Source organism: Saccopteryx bilineata, chromosome 9 (genome assembly GCF_036850765.1).
Source record: "Saccopteryx bilineata isolate mSacBil1 chromosome 9, mSacBil1_pri_phased_curated, whole genome shotgun sequence".
NCBI lineage: Eukaryota > Metazoa > Chordata > Mammalia > Chiroptera > Emballonuridae > Saccopteryx > Saccopteryx bilineata.
Genome location: NC_089498.1, coordinates 20,048,536 through 20,063,932, shown reverse-complemented (window position 1 = coordinate 20,063,932; position 15,397 = coordinate 20,048,536). Strand labels below are relative to the sequence as shown.

The 15,397-nt window shown below is 42.3% G+C and overlaps 1 protein-coding gene across 2 annotated transcripts; it reads left to right on the top strand.

Moving 5' to 3' along the window:
- Positions 1–1,045: 1,045 nt before the first annotated feature.
- Positions 1,046–13,423, top strand: NQO1 (NAD(P)H quinone dehydrogenase 1). 2 transcript variants are annotated; one of them, XM_066242234.1, is made up of 6 exons: positions 1,046–1,136; positions 5,611–5,775; positions 5,886–6,016; positions 8,863–8,976; positions 11,252–11,353; positions 12,229–13,423. In XM_066242234.1, exons 1-6 carry the CDS (start codon positions 1,133–1,135, stop codon positions 12,532–12,534), a joined length of 822 nt encoding a protein of 273 aa, XP_066098331.1. In that variant the 5' UTR covers positions 1,046–1,132; the 3' UTR covers positions 12,535–13,423. The 2 variants fall into 2 exon arrangements, with proteins under 2 accessions (XP_066098331.1, XP_066098330.1); XM_066242233.1 differs by lacking the exon at positions 1,046–1,136 and adding an exon at positions 1,216–1,475.
- The last annotated feature ends 1,974 nt before the right edge of the window (positions 13,424–15,397 follow it).

The window sequence follows — 15,397 nt, the reverse complement described above, 5'->3', positions numbered from 1 at the left end:
CCAAGCTGGTGAGCTTTTGCTCAAACCAGATGAGCCCGTACTCAAGCTGGCGACCTCGGGGTCTCGAACCTAGGTCCTCGGCATCCCAGTCTGATGCTCTATCCACTGCGCCAACGCCTGGTCAGGCACCAGCTGGCTTTTTTGTGGTGTAGAACATCCTTGTTCCCGCTCCCTTCCGCCTATAAAAGTCTCTTTGTACAGCTCCTGTGAACTTCTTTCTGTCCACCAGCCTGGATGCTGCCTGATTCATGAATTGTTGTGTAAAGCCAAGATCTTTAAAAGGTACTCAGTTGAATTTTGTTTTGTTTTAACAAAATAAAGAATCTGTATTAACTAATTTCTTCTTTTGCTTTAGATTCACCATAGCTTGACTTGGCACTGTTAACCAATCCTGTCTTTTTAACTTTTGCTGGAAAAAGTAATGATGTACAAAATACACAGATTGATTTTTAAAAACACTGTATTAAAGAGTTATTTTTATCTTGACCACTTAAGTCTTCTCACACTTCCTTAAATTGTGACCCCAAAGTACCTCACCCTAAGGACACTGTGCACCTCTCGCCTGTCTTCTCTCTGAAATTTAGCTACTATTGGTAGCTTTTCTGGTGCCTACACTGTGACGTTCTATTTCTTTTTTCCTTTACATTTACAGTATCTCTCCTCTCTTCCACAGGGTGAAGATTTTACAGTGATTTTTACTTTGTTGAGATCTTTTTACTCTCTTCTTTTCGGTTGCCCTAAGTAGGACTTTGTGTAAAGCCACTGAACTTCTACGTCTTGGCCATCCTGTAAATGCTCCTCTCTTACAGCTAGTCTTGGTGGGGGGTAAAACCAATTCTCGCCTCTTTTCACCCCCTCCGCCGCCTCCCTCTCAAGAATCTAAACCTCACAAAGGAAGAAAAAACTCTTTTACCGGGAGCAAGTATCCCAGCCCGGCTCAGGCTTACACGCCTTAGCACTCAATACCTAAATTCCGAATCACAGTGACTCAGCGAGTCTAAAACTAAAAGGAACGCAATCTTCTGCACCTCCCTTTTCTGTCCCCGTGCCCAGAGTGCGCAGAGGCAATTTCCCCGAGCCCAAGACACGCAGAGGCAATTTCCCCGGCCTGAAGGACAAAGACCATAGCTAGATGGGCATGCCTCCCACCCCCACCCAACCCATGAGGTCCCTCTCACCGCCTCCCACACCCCAGCACCCTTCTCCTACGTCCCAGGGTCCCTACTCCATGCCCCAGACCCCCACCCTTAATTCCGGGACCGCAGCCACGCAAGCTCCGCCCCACGCCCCAGGGCCCGGGTGGCCTGCCCCGCCTTTGCTGGATCCCGGGCTCCAGTCGGCGGGGGCTGGGCTAGGTCTGATATAAAGTAGCCTTAGCTCCGGGAGTAGCACCCGCAAGCCTGCCAAAATCTTACCCCCGCATCGGCCGGCAACCACCAGCTCAGCCAATTACCGCAACGCCAGAGCCATGGCTGGTGAGTGCCCATGAAGGACGCAGACCCCATCCCTCCTTCCTCTGCAGGAGACGCAGGGGCTCGGCCCTGAGTTTTCTTTCTTGACTTAAAACTGGGAGAGTGAAGGCGTTAGGATTCCGGGTTGAGCCCTGACCAGGCGCCGGAAGAGGGGAGCTCCTGTTTCTATCCTTCCCCCATAAATTCGGGTGGGCTGTGAGAAGAGACGACCTTTTTAGTGAGGTCTAAAAGTGAACCAGTGCAGGGAGAGAGACGCGTTAACAAAGATGGACTCAGCTGTGTTAGGTATGGTCCCTTCTGTTGGACAGGAGAATGGCGTGCAAGACTAGCAGAAATGCATCCCTAAACTACAGATGCTGATAATAATTCCATTTGCCCTTCAAGACTCGGCTCTAACAGCAGCTTCTGAAGGCCCTTCCTAATCCGTAGACAGTTTAACTCTGTGCAACTGTGTCACTTGCCTCCCCTGTCAGGTTAATTCCATTGGTTATTTGTCTATGTATCACCTCTCTTTGGGTAAATTATGAGAACATCTAACTTGTCACATACCGTATTTCCCCATGTATAAGACGAACCTTTAAAAAAAATTGGGGTCTAAAAACTGAGTGCGGCTTATACAGTGGTTGTAGATTTTTTTTACTTGCATTTCCCGCTTTTTCACGCTTGTTTTTGCACTCTTTGTTTAAGACGGTGATTCGTCATCAGACACAGATGAGGACAAGCTAATGGACGGGAGTTTTGACAGTGATGAGGAGTTGTATGAATTTTACAATGAATAAAACTTGAGTTTAATAACTTTATGTAATACTTTTTTTTTTTCAAATTTCGGGCCCCAAAATTAAGGCGCGTCTTTTTCATGAGAGCGTCTTATACATGGGGAAATACGGAAGGTAAGTGGCAGACAGGGAAACTGAACCCTCCAAGTCCCAAAACTCAGGTTTATCTAGGAAAAACGGCCCAGAAACAGATACTTGGAGTATTTAGTTGGGCTACAAATCTGATTGACTCTTTACCTCTGGTATATAAGCATAACTGTCAGCTCATTATAAATGAATGCTCTGCTAATTGCCGCCCTACTCATAACCTTTGACCATTTTTATATTGGGTTGTTTTTAGGACTCTACCTATTTCCAGGTACTAAATTTTATTGGTTATATTTCTTGCACATATGTTCTTCCTGTTTGTGTGTCGTCTTTTGTTGTTGTTGAAGGTAATAATCATGCCTATAGCTAATAGTGAGCTCCTTGAAAGCAAGGCGTATACCCTGACTTTCCTATTTTCTGAGAAGCAACTTTATGTTTTACTACTTAGAAAACGCTTGTTACTATGGATAAGAAGTAAATAACGTATACATTAACAAGTAAGCCAAGAAAATAAAAATCGATAAAGCATATTCAGTCAACATTGACATGACTCAGGTCGAGGTAGATAAAGAAATGCGTGTCAGAGCGTAATGTACTCACTCTTCTAGTGCTGTTCAGTCCCTGAGTTGAAAGAAAGGGGGTGGAAATTTGTCAAGGCAGCTTCAGGGGTTCCTTTCCATTATCCCAGGACGTCCGGAAACAGATAAATCACTTGCATAGCATTTAAATCCTTATCAAATTTATGGCATTATAGAGTCAGAAATGCCAGGGCCACGCTTGGAGATCTTTTTTGGTGTGGTACACCTGGCTGAATTTAACCTAATAGGGACTGCCTATGACAGGTGTGGTTCATAATAAAAGCCGGCAGAGAACTGAAGGCTTACCTGTGCCTTTCTAGTTAACATTTTCTTCCAACAAGACAAAAAAGTGGCAGGTGCTTTCTCTCCCAGCCCCACCCACAGTTGCCCCTGTTAAGCATTAGCGAGGTATGAAAAAGTGGCACCAGTGACAGAGAAATGGTGGTGAGCTTCCTGTTCCTGGTACTCCTCCCCACTCGACATTCATTGTTGCATGGATTTATCTGTCTCTATCTACACTCTGAAATTATTCTAGCTTCTCCACTTACTATGTAAATTCAGGTAGGAACTTGCTTAATTTTCCTGTGCCTGCTTTCTCATCCATAATATTGGGATACTATTTGTATCCACCTTGTAGGTTTACCATGACAATGGAAAAAGAATGCAAAGCACTGAGAGCAGTGCCTAGCACAGAACAAGCTGCTGTTAATTGCTGTTATTGCAAAAGTAAAGTATGCTTATTCTAACAATTTCATTAATACAGAGACTGGCCAAGGAAAAGTTCATCTTTGCCCTCGGCCCCTACCCCCTTGCCATCTCTTACTTATCTAAGAAAACGGTTAATACAATAGTTACATATTATCACTCCACATCTTTTGTCCCTCATACCAATATAACTGCAAATCTACCTACCTACATGTAGCTTCCTTCTTTGTTTTCTATAAAAAATGGATTCACATTCACTTCATTTTATCAGTTAATATGTCATGGATCGCTTTCTGGGTCACTGGATATAGTTAACTCATTCTTGTTAACAACATAATATAGTATGTGTATACGATAATTTATTCAAATGCCCCCCAAAATAGACAATTGGGTTATTTCTGATTTTTGCTAATGAAAAGAAGAGTACAGTACATATTCTTGCCCCTCTGTCCTCAGGGTGTCAGTTTGTAAAACAGATTCTCTGAGATTGGACAGCTAGATCAAAGATTTATATGCCTTTAAAATTTTAAGAGATTCAGCCTGATTTACTTTCCCTAAAGGCTGAGGCAATTTATATTCCCACTGGCAATGTGCCGGTTTCCTGCAATCTTTTATAGCCCTCAGTGGTGCTTCTCCTAAATTGTTTTGCAAATCCTGTAGGTAAATGATATCTCATTTTACTTTGCTTTTCCTGGACACCTTTGCATTTATTTATTGTCATTTGTATTTCCTCCTTTGTGAAGAGTGTATTCATATGCTTGCCTTATTTTTCTTTCTTTTTCTTAAAATTTAAAACATTTTCTTTTCGATTGATTTTAGAGAGAGAGAGAGAGAAAGAGAACCATAGATTTGTTGTTACGCTTATTTGTGCATTCACTAGTTGACTCTTGTATGTGCCCTGAGCAGGGATTGAACCCACAACCTTGGCGTATCAGGATGATGCTCTAACCAATTGAGCAACCTGTCCAGGGCAACTTATATATCTATTGCATCATCTGTCTTCTAATTATTTGTAGGCATTATTTCGGATTTTAACTTTGTGATTAAGAGTTGAGGATATTTTCTTCTAGTTGATTGTCTTTCGACTCTGTTGATGGTACCTTTCAGTAAACACAATTGTTTTTATTTTTATGTAACTTTATCCTGAGGTTATACAAATTCTCCCTTTCCTCCTAGACTATTCTTATGGTTTTATTTTTTAAAAACTTAGATCTTTAATCTGCCAATAAGTTACTTCTATACGTGATGTTAGAAGGACAGTTTGAAACAAAAACTTTTATTGAGTAAACAGACGTACTGAAAAGTGCACAAGTTCTAATTAAATTTTCACAAATGGAACACACACGTGTGTGATCATAAGAAGTAGAACATTGGCAGCACCCCAAAAGCCCCTTCTGTGTCCTTCCAGTCATTACATCTGGCAAGGGTAATCGCTACACTGACTTCTAACACCTTTTACAGTATTAGTTTTCTAAGGGGATAATTCTATTTTCATATAGAATGGGAAGAAAACAGCACCAGAAAGAGAAAATGGTTCTCTTTCTCTCTCTCTCTCTCTCTCTCTAAAATCAATCAATAAAGAAAACGTTTTAAATTTTAAGAAAAAGAAAGAAAAATAAGGCAAGCATATGAATACACTCTTCACAAAGGAGGAAATACAAATGACAATAAATAAATGCAAAGGTGCCCAGGAAAAGCAAAGTAAAATGAGATATCATTTTCCTACAGGATTTGGTAAATGGTAAGTAAGTATGCCTACTACACCATTGATTACAATAGCTGCTGTTTTCTCACCGAGTTAAAATGTCTCTTTTAATTGTTGGTATTTTCAAGGAGGAAATCTATTTCTGATGCAGTGGATGGACTGGCTGCATAACCTAATGTCTAACAAAGTCGCCTCTTCCCTTAGGGATCCGGGCTCAGCTCCCTGGAGCTCAGGCTTTGCTGGTTGGTAACTGCTGTTTTCCATATGCCTTGTGTGTATCTAAATAGGCAAAAAAGCCCTGATCGTACTGGCTCACTCTGAGAGGACGTCCTTCAACTATGCCATGAAGGAGGCTGCTGTAGAGGCTTTGAAGAAGAAAGGATGGGAGGTCACTGTGTCGGACCTGTATGCCATGAACTTCAATCCTGTCATCTCTAGAAAGGACATCACAGGTAGGAGCGGCTCCCCCCTTTGATAAAGGTCTTTGTGGAACTTCTCGCCTGGGGGTTCTCTGGTCCTGCCTTGGCCCCAGGGCCTCTGCCTCTCCTTTTCCTCTCTGCAGGTAAACTGAAGGACCCTGAGAACTTTCAGTATCCTGCTGAGTCTGTTCTAGCTTATAAAGAAGGCCGTCTGAGCCCAGATATTGTGGCTGAACAAAAGAAGCTGGAAGCTGCAGACCTTGTGATTTTTCAGGTGTGGTAGGACATCAGAAGGGGAGTTGGATGGGACACTTGAATTCTTATTGTCCTAGACCTGCCACCTAATTAGCCATGTGGTCTTAAAGTCACTTACCCCCTTTACTGCATTCTCTGTAAAGGTAATTACTTCAAACGCAGCACTATTGGTGAATGGGGCTGTATTACTCTTTGAAAATATGAATGTAACTGCAAAGGTGACATGTTAGTCTTTTTTTTGACATGTTAGTCTTAAGCTCCCCCCCCAGTATGTTTAATCTTTTTTTCAATTAGTGATTCTTTTTTATTTTTTAATTTTTCAATTACAGTTGACATTTAATATTATATTAGTTTCAGGTGTACAGCATAGTGGTTAGACAAATTTATATAACTTAACAAAGTAATTCTCCTTAATAAGTCTAGTACCCACCTGGCACCATACATGTTATTACAATGTGATTGACTGTATTCCCTATGCTGTACTTTATATCCCTGTGACTATTCTGTAACTGCCAGTTGTTATACTTCTTTAATCCCTTTTTCACTCAGCTCCCCAACCCCCTGCCCCTCCGACAATCATCCATCTGTTCTATTTATGAGTCTGTTTCTATTTTGTTCTTTAGAGTCCACATATAAGTAAAACCATTTGACATGTCTTTCTCTGATTTATTTCACTTAGCATAATACCCTCTAGGTCCATCCATGTCACAGATTTTATTTTATTTTTTATGGCCAAGCAATATTCCATTGTATAATGTGTACCGTATCTTCTTTCTCCATTCGTCTGTTGATGGACACTTAGGTTCCTTTCACTTTTTAGCTATTGTAAATAATGCTGCAATGACTCACCTGTGGTGGCACAGTGGATAAAGCATCGACCTGGAATGCTGAGGTTGCTGGTTTGAAACCCTGGGCTTGCCTGGTCAAGGCACATATGGGAGTTGATGCTTCCTGCTCCCCCCTTTCTTTCTCTCTCTCCTCTCTAAAAAATGAATAAATACAATGAAAAATAATAATGCTGCAATGAACCAATCAGTGATTCTTCATAGAATCTCTCAACAAAGCCTGCAATTCTCTCCTTCTCTTTGTAAGAATCCTGACTAATTTGTGGATTCATGAGATCGACTTCTCTGCTATTGGAGCTTCCCAGTTCATACGCATTGTCCTGTTTAATGTGTTTCAGCAGCAAGGCGTAGCCCTTCTTCTGGAAGCCACCTCACTATTTAGCAGTCAGTACTGGCAGTGTATGCTTCTTATGAATTATCTTTTCTTGAAAATGCCTGAATGCACTCCATGATTTTGCTTCTACCAATTCCAACTCTTTTTGATCTTCAACATGGAACATAGATGACATTGGAAATGTCACAAGAAGGGTGATACTGGTTATGGTGTTTGCAATCTTTCAGTCATCTACAAAGAACCCAACCTTTGAAGTCTTATTCTAGCCCAGGTCTGTTGCTATGAATCAAAGACACACACCATCAGCCACAAAGGATGCCTTCTTGGTCCAGGCTGTCCGCCTCTTATCCGGGTGCAGCCAAAGCAGCAACATCAAGTCTGCATCTCAGAATCAGCATATTTTAGAATTGGAAAGGACATGAATGGCCTTTAAATTTAGCTTCTTTACTAGCAGTACAACTTGTATGGGTTATCACTGCAAAATATCAACATACTGAAGGGCACTGTAAACATGGGAGCTTTGTATATTAATTACAAGTTTCCCAACAGATGACAGGAAACGTCTTGTTCTAGAAAAAAATCGGTGTACTATGTATGACAGTCTTTCCACATGGAAATAAAGTATCCTGGGAAGGAGTGCTTTAATTCATACCAAGGTGCCACATGGGCTGGCCCCTGCTCTGGTTACTTACTTCTCCAAAAACAACTTGAGAAAGAGAGAGTAATCTCTTAATATTTTGTAAGCCAACCAATTCTGTTCTCAACTCTGACTGTAGAACATTTACAAGGAAGCACATCTGCTAAACACCTGACCAATTCTTCCAAAACACTGCAGATCTCACCCCTCACAATGGGAGAGTCATAAATGTGAGAATGGGAGGAGCCACTCGAGACCACTCAAGCCCCTCTTTTTACGGATGAAGCAAATGAAACAAGGTCTGGGGCTTGGATGGCAAAGGTCAGGCATCAAGTTAGTGACAGATCCAGGGCAGGAACACAACTCTCTTTCGGTCTGTGTTCTTTCTGTTCTAAAACCCTACTTCCTTAGCCCTGTTTCTGTTGGTTGGCAACCCTTCAACGGGAGAGCTGTTGAGTCCTACAAAGTCCTCTGTGTCCTAGTTTTTTTCTTCTGGGCTTGTTCCAGTTGCCGTTGCCTTTAAATCATGAGTCAAGAAGAGACACTGGTCTAGTTCTTGTCCTGCTTTTATCAGGATGAAAGGCCGGCCCAGCAACTTTCTCATGAGAATGCCCTGATAAACCTTGGTCGCTTGTTCGCATACTGGAGTGGTTCTGTTTATTCTGATAGAATTTTATGTCCATGGGCACAAACTACATGTTTCATAGTTTTGACTCCACGCCTACGTTAAAGCAAGCTCTTGAGAAAATATTGATTTAGGCATCACACAGCAAAGCAAACTTTGTCTGCAGTCCTTGCTGTCTAAACCTCATTGTCAAATGTATTTCATAGACACAAACCTTATTTGTATGTGGCCTTCAGACCCACCCAATATTTGTAACTGTAGGTAGAAACAGGAGTGTCAAGTTGACTGACCAAGGATGATAAATGACAAGGACCTGAAGAAAGGTTCGCCCCTCAGTGAGGTCATGGGTGGCAGCCAGGGATCCTGAGCCTTCTTCTGTGTAGGGGGTGCTTGCAACCTGACCTCTTTATTGTTCGTCTCACAGTTCCCACTGCAGTGGTTTGGAGTCCCTGCCATCCTGAAAGGCTGGTTTGAGCGCGTGCTTGTGGGGGAGTTTGCTTACACGTATGCTGCCATGTATGACAAGGGACCTTTCAAGGTAGGTGAATGGTTCTATTTTTTCTAACAGCTGGATGCTGGGTAATTTGATCCTGAGGCAGAGTTTTGAGCACAATTACATACTTAGATCAGGCTCCAGGTGTCTTTGGAAGAGATGCATATTCAAGTTGTAATATTAGATATTTTGCCATGATGTTTAGGACTTTTTAAAAATACCCCAGGAAAAAAGAGGTAAGGGATTAGATAGAACAGAATGGCAAACCACTGAGAGTTGAAGCTGGGTGGTAGCTGCAGTTGACGCTTGAACTGCATGGGTCCACTTACCTGCAGATCTTTTTTACTAAAGACTATAAATGTATTTTCTCTTCCTTATGTTTTCTTAATAACATTTTATTTTCTCTGGCTTACTTTACTGCAAGAATACAGTATTAATACATATAACATACAAAATGTGTGTTAATTGACTGCATTTGTTGGTAAGGCTTCCGGTCAACAGTGGGCTATTTTGGGGAGTCAAAATAGTATGTAGATTTTTTTTTTCTTTCTGAAGCTGGAAACGGGGAGAGACAGTCAAGACAGACTCCTGCATGCGCCTGACCGGGATCCACCCGGCACACCCACCAGGGGGCGACGCTCTGCCCCTCCGGGGCATCGCTCTGTTGCTGACCAGAGCCACTCTAGCGCCTGGGGCAGAGGCCAAGGAGCCATCCCCAGCACCCGGGACATCTTTGATCCAATGGAGCCTTGGCTGTGGGAGGGGAAGAGAGACAGAGAGGAAGGAGAGGGGGAGGGGTGGAGAAGCAGATGGGCGCTTCTCCTCTGTGCTCTGGCTGGGAATCGAACCTGGGACTTCTGCACGCCAGGCTGACGCTCTACCACTGAGCCAACCGGCCAGGGCCAGTATGTAGATTTTTGACTGTGTGTGGGGTGGCAACCCCTAACCTCTGCATTGTCCATGGGTCAAATGTACTATGTTCTTTATGTCTGTAATTTTCCATAGTAAAAATAGTCTGTCTTCATTTTTCAGAAACCCACATACTACACAAGAATCATTTTGAAACCTTCTAGATCACATGCCTAGACACATGCTTAACACTGTGGGGGACAATAAAACAATAAACCAATAACTCCTAGGCACCAGCAGTCAACGATGATTTTGTGTTTCCATGACAACCTTCACATATTTGCCACACCCAGGAGTGTGGAATCCTCAGCTGGCCCCTGCTCCCTCTGTGGTACCATCTTCCAGGCTGGTCCTTTCAGAGTCATACCATGTGGCTCAGAGGAACCAGCGTGTGTAACATCCGCAGCAGATGGGTGGACTTGTGCGTTCTTTCCCCTGAGCTTGTTTCATCGACTCCCTGCCACCAAGATGTCAGGGCAGTGACTTTTCTTTCTCTCTCTTCCTTGATTTTAATTTATTGTGTTTACATAGATTCAAGTTTCCTACCAAGTACATCCCCCTACCCCTGTGTTCCCTTCAACCTCTCCCTTGTCCCCCTCCCCCCACACACTCCCTCCTTCCCTCTAATATTGGCTTTCCTGTTCTCTATCTATAATGCTGTTATGTATATATAATTTCACCAATCTCTTTCCCTTCTCTGATCTCAACCTCTCATCCTCTTTCCCTTTATCCACTTTCCCTCTGGTCCCTTTGATCCCGCCTCTGTCTCTATTCCATTTCTCAGTTCCCATTGTTCATTGGATTCCTCAAATGAGCGAGGTCATATGATACTTTTTCTTCTCTGCTTGGCTTATTTCATTAGCATAATAGTTTCCAGGTCCATCCATGTTTTCACAAAAGGTAAGATTTCCTTCTTTTTCATGGCTGCATAGTATTCCATTGTGTATATGCACCACAGCTTTTTAATCCACTCGTCCACTGACAGACACTTGGGCTGTTTCTAGATCTTGGCTATTGTAAACAATGCTGCCATAAACATGGGGGTGCATTTCTTCTTTTGAATCAGTGATTTGGTATTCTTAGGATATATTCCTAAAAGTAGGATGGCTGGGTCAAAAGCTTGTTCCATTTTTAATTTTTTGAGGAATCTCCATACTGTTTTCTACCATGGCTGCACCAGTCTGCATTCCCACCAGCAGTGCAGAAGGGTTCCCTTTTCTCCACATCCTTGCCAGCACTTACTCTGTGTTGTTTTGTTAATGAGCACTATTCTGACTGGTGTGAGGTGATATCTCATTGTGGTTTTAACTTGCATTTCTTTAATGATTAGTGATGTTGAACATTTTTTCATTTGCCTATTGGCCATCTGTATGCCCTCTTTGGAGAAGTGGCAGTGACTTTTCTTTTACAGAATAAGAAGACTTTGCTTTCCATCACCACGGGTGGCAGCGATTCCATGTACTCTCTAAAGGGTATCCACGGGGATATGAACATCCTTCTCTGGCCAATTCAGGTACCTAATTTCCAGTGAACCTTCAGGGGGATTAATTAATCAAGCTTTCTGTGGGGTCCATATCCTCAAGATAACTGAAAACAGACCTGAGGTGAAAGCACAGTAATGATAGAGAACTACAGGAGCTTCCTTTGAAGACTCACCTGCTTTCCTAGGCCCCTGTGCTTACAGGGTAACCTGTGTGTGTGTCCACACACCACTTTCCTAACCAAGGACTAGTGCAGATCACCCCTAGGAGTGTACAGCCATGTGGTCTGATTCTCTCCAGATGACTGGCATCTCCTTTCTCCAAGTTGCTGCTACAGTCTATTAGAGCCCCCCCCCACATTTAAGAAATGCTTTGGTTCAGCTAATAAAACTGAAGTCTGAAGTATGCTTTTTGGTGGTCACTGGACTCTCAAGATAATCTCTTGTAGGGAAGAGGGTGAGAGAAGAGCAAATGAGGTGGCCACCTATCAGACTGGAGAATTAATATTACTATTGGAGACTGTGTGGTGAGGACCCTTTATAAAGTCTTGTCCACTTCTGTGGAGAGGCAGGGAAGAACACAGCTACACACCTTGGCGAGTGTTAGCTGCTAAGCAGCTGTAACTCTCCCTTATGGAAAAGAGCTCCTGGCTTTTTGGCAGAGGATCCTGGGCTGGCAATTTCAAGGTTTTATTCATATAAAGAGCACAGCTGAACAGGCTAACATCCGTAACAGGTCGGAAGAGAGATCAGGTGAGAGTACAGCTCTGAACTGATTCTCCAGGGTGCCTCAGGCCTCCACGTGAGAGTGTTATTGGGAAGTCCAGATTCACCTTTGTGGTTTGTACACGGTACGGGCTGTTGGTGGTTTGTATTGTGACTCACCTTTGTGCTTTGTGTGTCCCCAGAGCGGCACTCTGCATTTCTGCGGCTTCCAGGTCTTAGAACCTCAACTGACATATAGCATTGGTCACACTCCCGCGGATGTCAGAATTCAGATCCTGGAAGGATGGAAGAAACGCCTGGAGAATATCTGGGATGAGACTCCACTGTACTTTGCTCCAAGTATTTTCTTTGACCTAAACTTCCAGGCAGGATTCTTAATGAAAAAGGAAGTCCAGGAAGAGCAGAAAAACAAGAAATGTGGCCTTTCTGTGGGCCATCACTTGGGCAAGTCTATTCCGACTGATAACCAGATCAAAGCCAGAAAATAAGAGTCACAAGGTTTGACTTCCTTCTACCACATAGCCAAATATAGGTTTCTTTTTCAAGCTTCCTTGACTTTAGTTTTTAAGATTTGCGTTTTTTTTTTTTTTTTTCCATGAGGAATGAGTATGAGAGAGAATAGACAATTGATTTTTTTGGATTGTTTTATGAAACATAACAGATTCTTCCAGTTGCTATCATGGCAAAATCTGATTAGGCTCAGGAGGCTATTGAAGATTTAAAGCAGAGCAAGAGCCTGACCAGGCGGTGGTGCAGTGGATAGAGTATCGGACTGGTATGCAGAGGACCCAGGTTCGAAACCCCAAGCTTGCTGGCTTGAGCGCAGGGTCACTAACTGGAGCATGGAATCATAGCCATGACCCATGGTCGCTGGCTTGAGCAAGGGGTCACTTGCTCTGCTGTAGCCCCCAGACAAGGCACATATGAGAAAGTAATCAATGTAACAGCTAAGGTGCTGCAATGAAGAATTGATGCTTCTTGTCTCTCTACCTTCCTGCCTGCTTGTCCCTGTCTGTCTCTGTCCTTGCTAAAAAAAAAAAAAAAATGCAGAGCAAGGAAAGATGCCAGACAATATAAGGTCCTGTATACAAGTGAATCCCCTTTAAGGGATAAATTTTTAGGGCCAAATCTGGCTAGAAAGCATCCAACTCTTCAATGATCTATTTTTCTTTTAATTCCCTCTCTGTGGTTTACAGCCAAAAGGAATTGCCCAGAGAAAGCAATGACTGAAGCTTGTTTGTGATATATATTGGTTTTAACTACTACGTAGTGATTGATATACCTAATATGAGTGTTTCTCTTCTTTAAATTTTGTTGTTTGTATACAGTACACAGATACCCTTGAAATGAAAAACTAATAAATCTTCTTTACCTAAATGTTCTAGTTTAGTGTCTGCAGAAATAAAACATATCTATATACTACAATTTGCTACAGTGAATGAATTCAAGAAAGGAAACAGTACCCTCGTTTTTAAAAACAGCCTTCTAAATCACTGCTTTATTTTATATATCTGGAAGGGTTTTTCCTGTATCATTGCTAAATTGATGACTTTCCTTTTAAAGATGTATTTTGGTCCCATGACTTTTGGGATATAGTTGTAAGCCCCGAGTTTCATTTACTTTGGTGAACAATTTTGGCACATATTCTAACTTCACATTTAAGTTGTTTAGAGCAGCGCTACACAGTTGGTATAATACAAGTAGACTATGATGAAAGACTGCCCTCTTGTGGTGCACTGGAAGAAAGAAAATGCAACAAATGATGCAAAACAAGGTTGCCTGAAACTGGGACTAGCTTTGTACCTGCCAAGGAAATGATGGCGTCAGGCCTGAGAACCTCATTTACCACATGCCTTGAGGCACTGGTTGTTTTTTCCTTTTATAACATCCACAATGACAGATGTTTCAGTTTGAAAATATCTTCTTTTGCCTTCATCCTCACTGCAATTTTATATAAATTTCTAAAAGTTCTAAATAAAATAAAATCCATTTCTACAAAACAAACCCACACTCTTTAGTTTCAGTGGACCTAGAGATCAAGGCATTCAGGCAAAAGTGGAATGTACTGGGGAAGAGGGGGTGAGAGGACTCAGTAATAAATTATGGCCAGAAGCCTATAAAGTAAGGTGCCTTGAGAGTTTGCCCAACAGGGCTGCTTCATACTGGACGATAATGAAACCGATTAAGATCCTTTCAGGGAATTTAAAGGACATTTAAAGAGATCCAGGAAAAAGTGATGTAGAAATCAAGAAAAACAATTCAGTAAACAAATGCCAAGAGGCAGTATTCTGATTTTCCCAATGGAGTTTGCATTCTAGTGAAGAACAACAGGTGAACTAATATGTCAAGTGGTGATAAATGCTAGGAAGAAAGAAGAGACGGTTTAGCAATGGGATACTGGATGATCAAGGAAGACCTCTCCATCTGCACAAAGACCTGATTAAGTAAGAGCGTGAGACATGTGATCACTGAAGCAAAAGCACTGCACGCAGGAGGGAGTGCAGACCCCGAGGCAGGAGCATGCTTAGTCTGTTTGAGGAGGAGAAGGGAAGTTACTAAAGTGGGGAGAGGAGGAGAAGGCTAGGTCGACACACAGCTGGGGTCAGGCCACAGAGTGCCTTGCTAGCATTGTAAGAAGATAGCAAGTCAGTGAAGGGTTTTGAGCTGAGGTGTAACATCTGATTTAGCTTGAATTTTGGCTCTTCTGTGTGGAATCAAGTACTGTGTAAGGTGTAATGATGGAAGCGGGGAGATTGTTGGAAAGCTGTTGTCAGTTTACTTATGTTTTGGGACCTATTTGGGATCTATTGCTGATAGCAATAGATGTGTTGGGAAGTGGTTGGATTCTGGATATAGTTCAAATTGGGAGTAACATGATTTAATGACGGATTGGATCTAGGTCAGATAAAAAAACAAACCTTAAAGATTTTTTAGCTAAAGCAATGAATGGAAAGGATGGAGAGTTCACCTGCTAACTTGAGGAAGAAGCTGGAAAGAGTATTGGGGGCAGGAAAGCAGGGTGGGAAGGGTAGAATCAAAACCTGACTTCAGGCATGTGATATTTGAGATATCTATCAAGACAGCCAAGTGAAGCCCTGGCTGTATAGCTTGGTTGGTTAGAGCACTGAGCTGAAGTGCAGAGGTTGCCAGTTTGATTCTGTCTGAGCAAATGTCTCCCCCCCCCTTCTCTCTCTCTCTAAAATCCATAAAATAAACATAAAAAAAAGACAGTCAAGTGAAGCTATCATGTAGGCAGTTGGATAATAGGAACCTAGAGTTAAGGGAGAAAGTATGGCTAAGGATATACATTTGGGAATCTTCAACATCTGGGTAATACAGAAAGCAATGAGA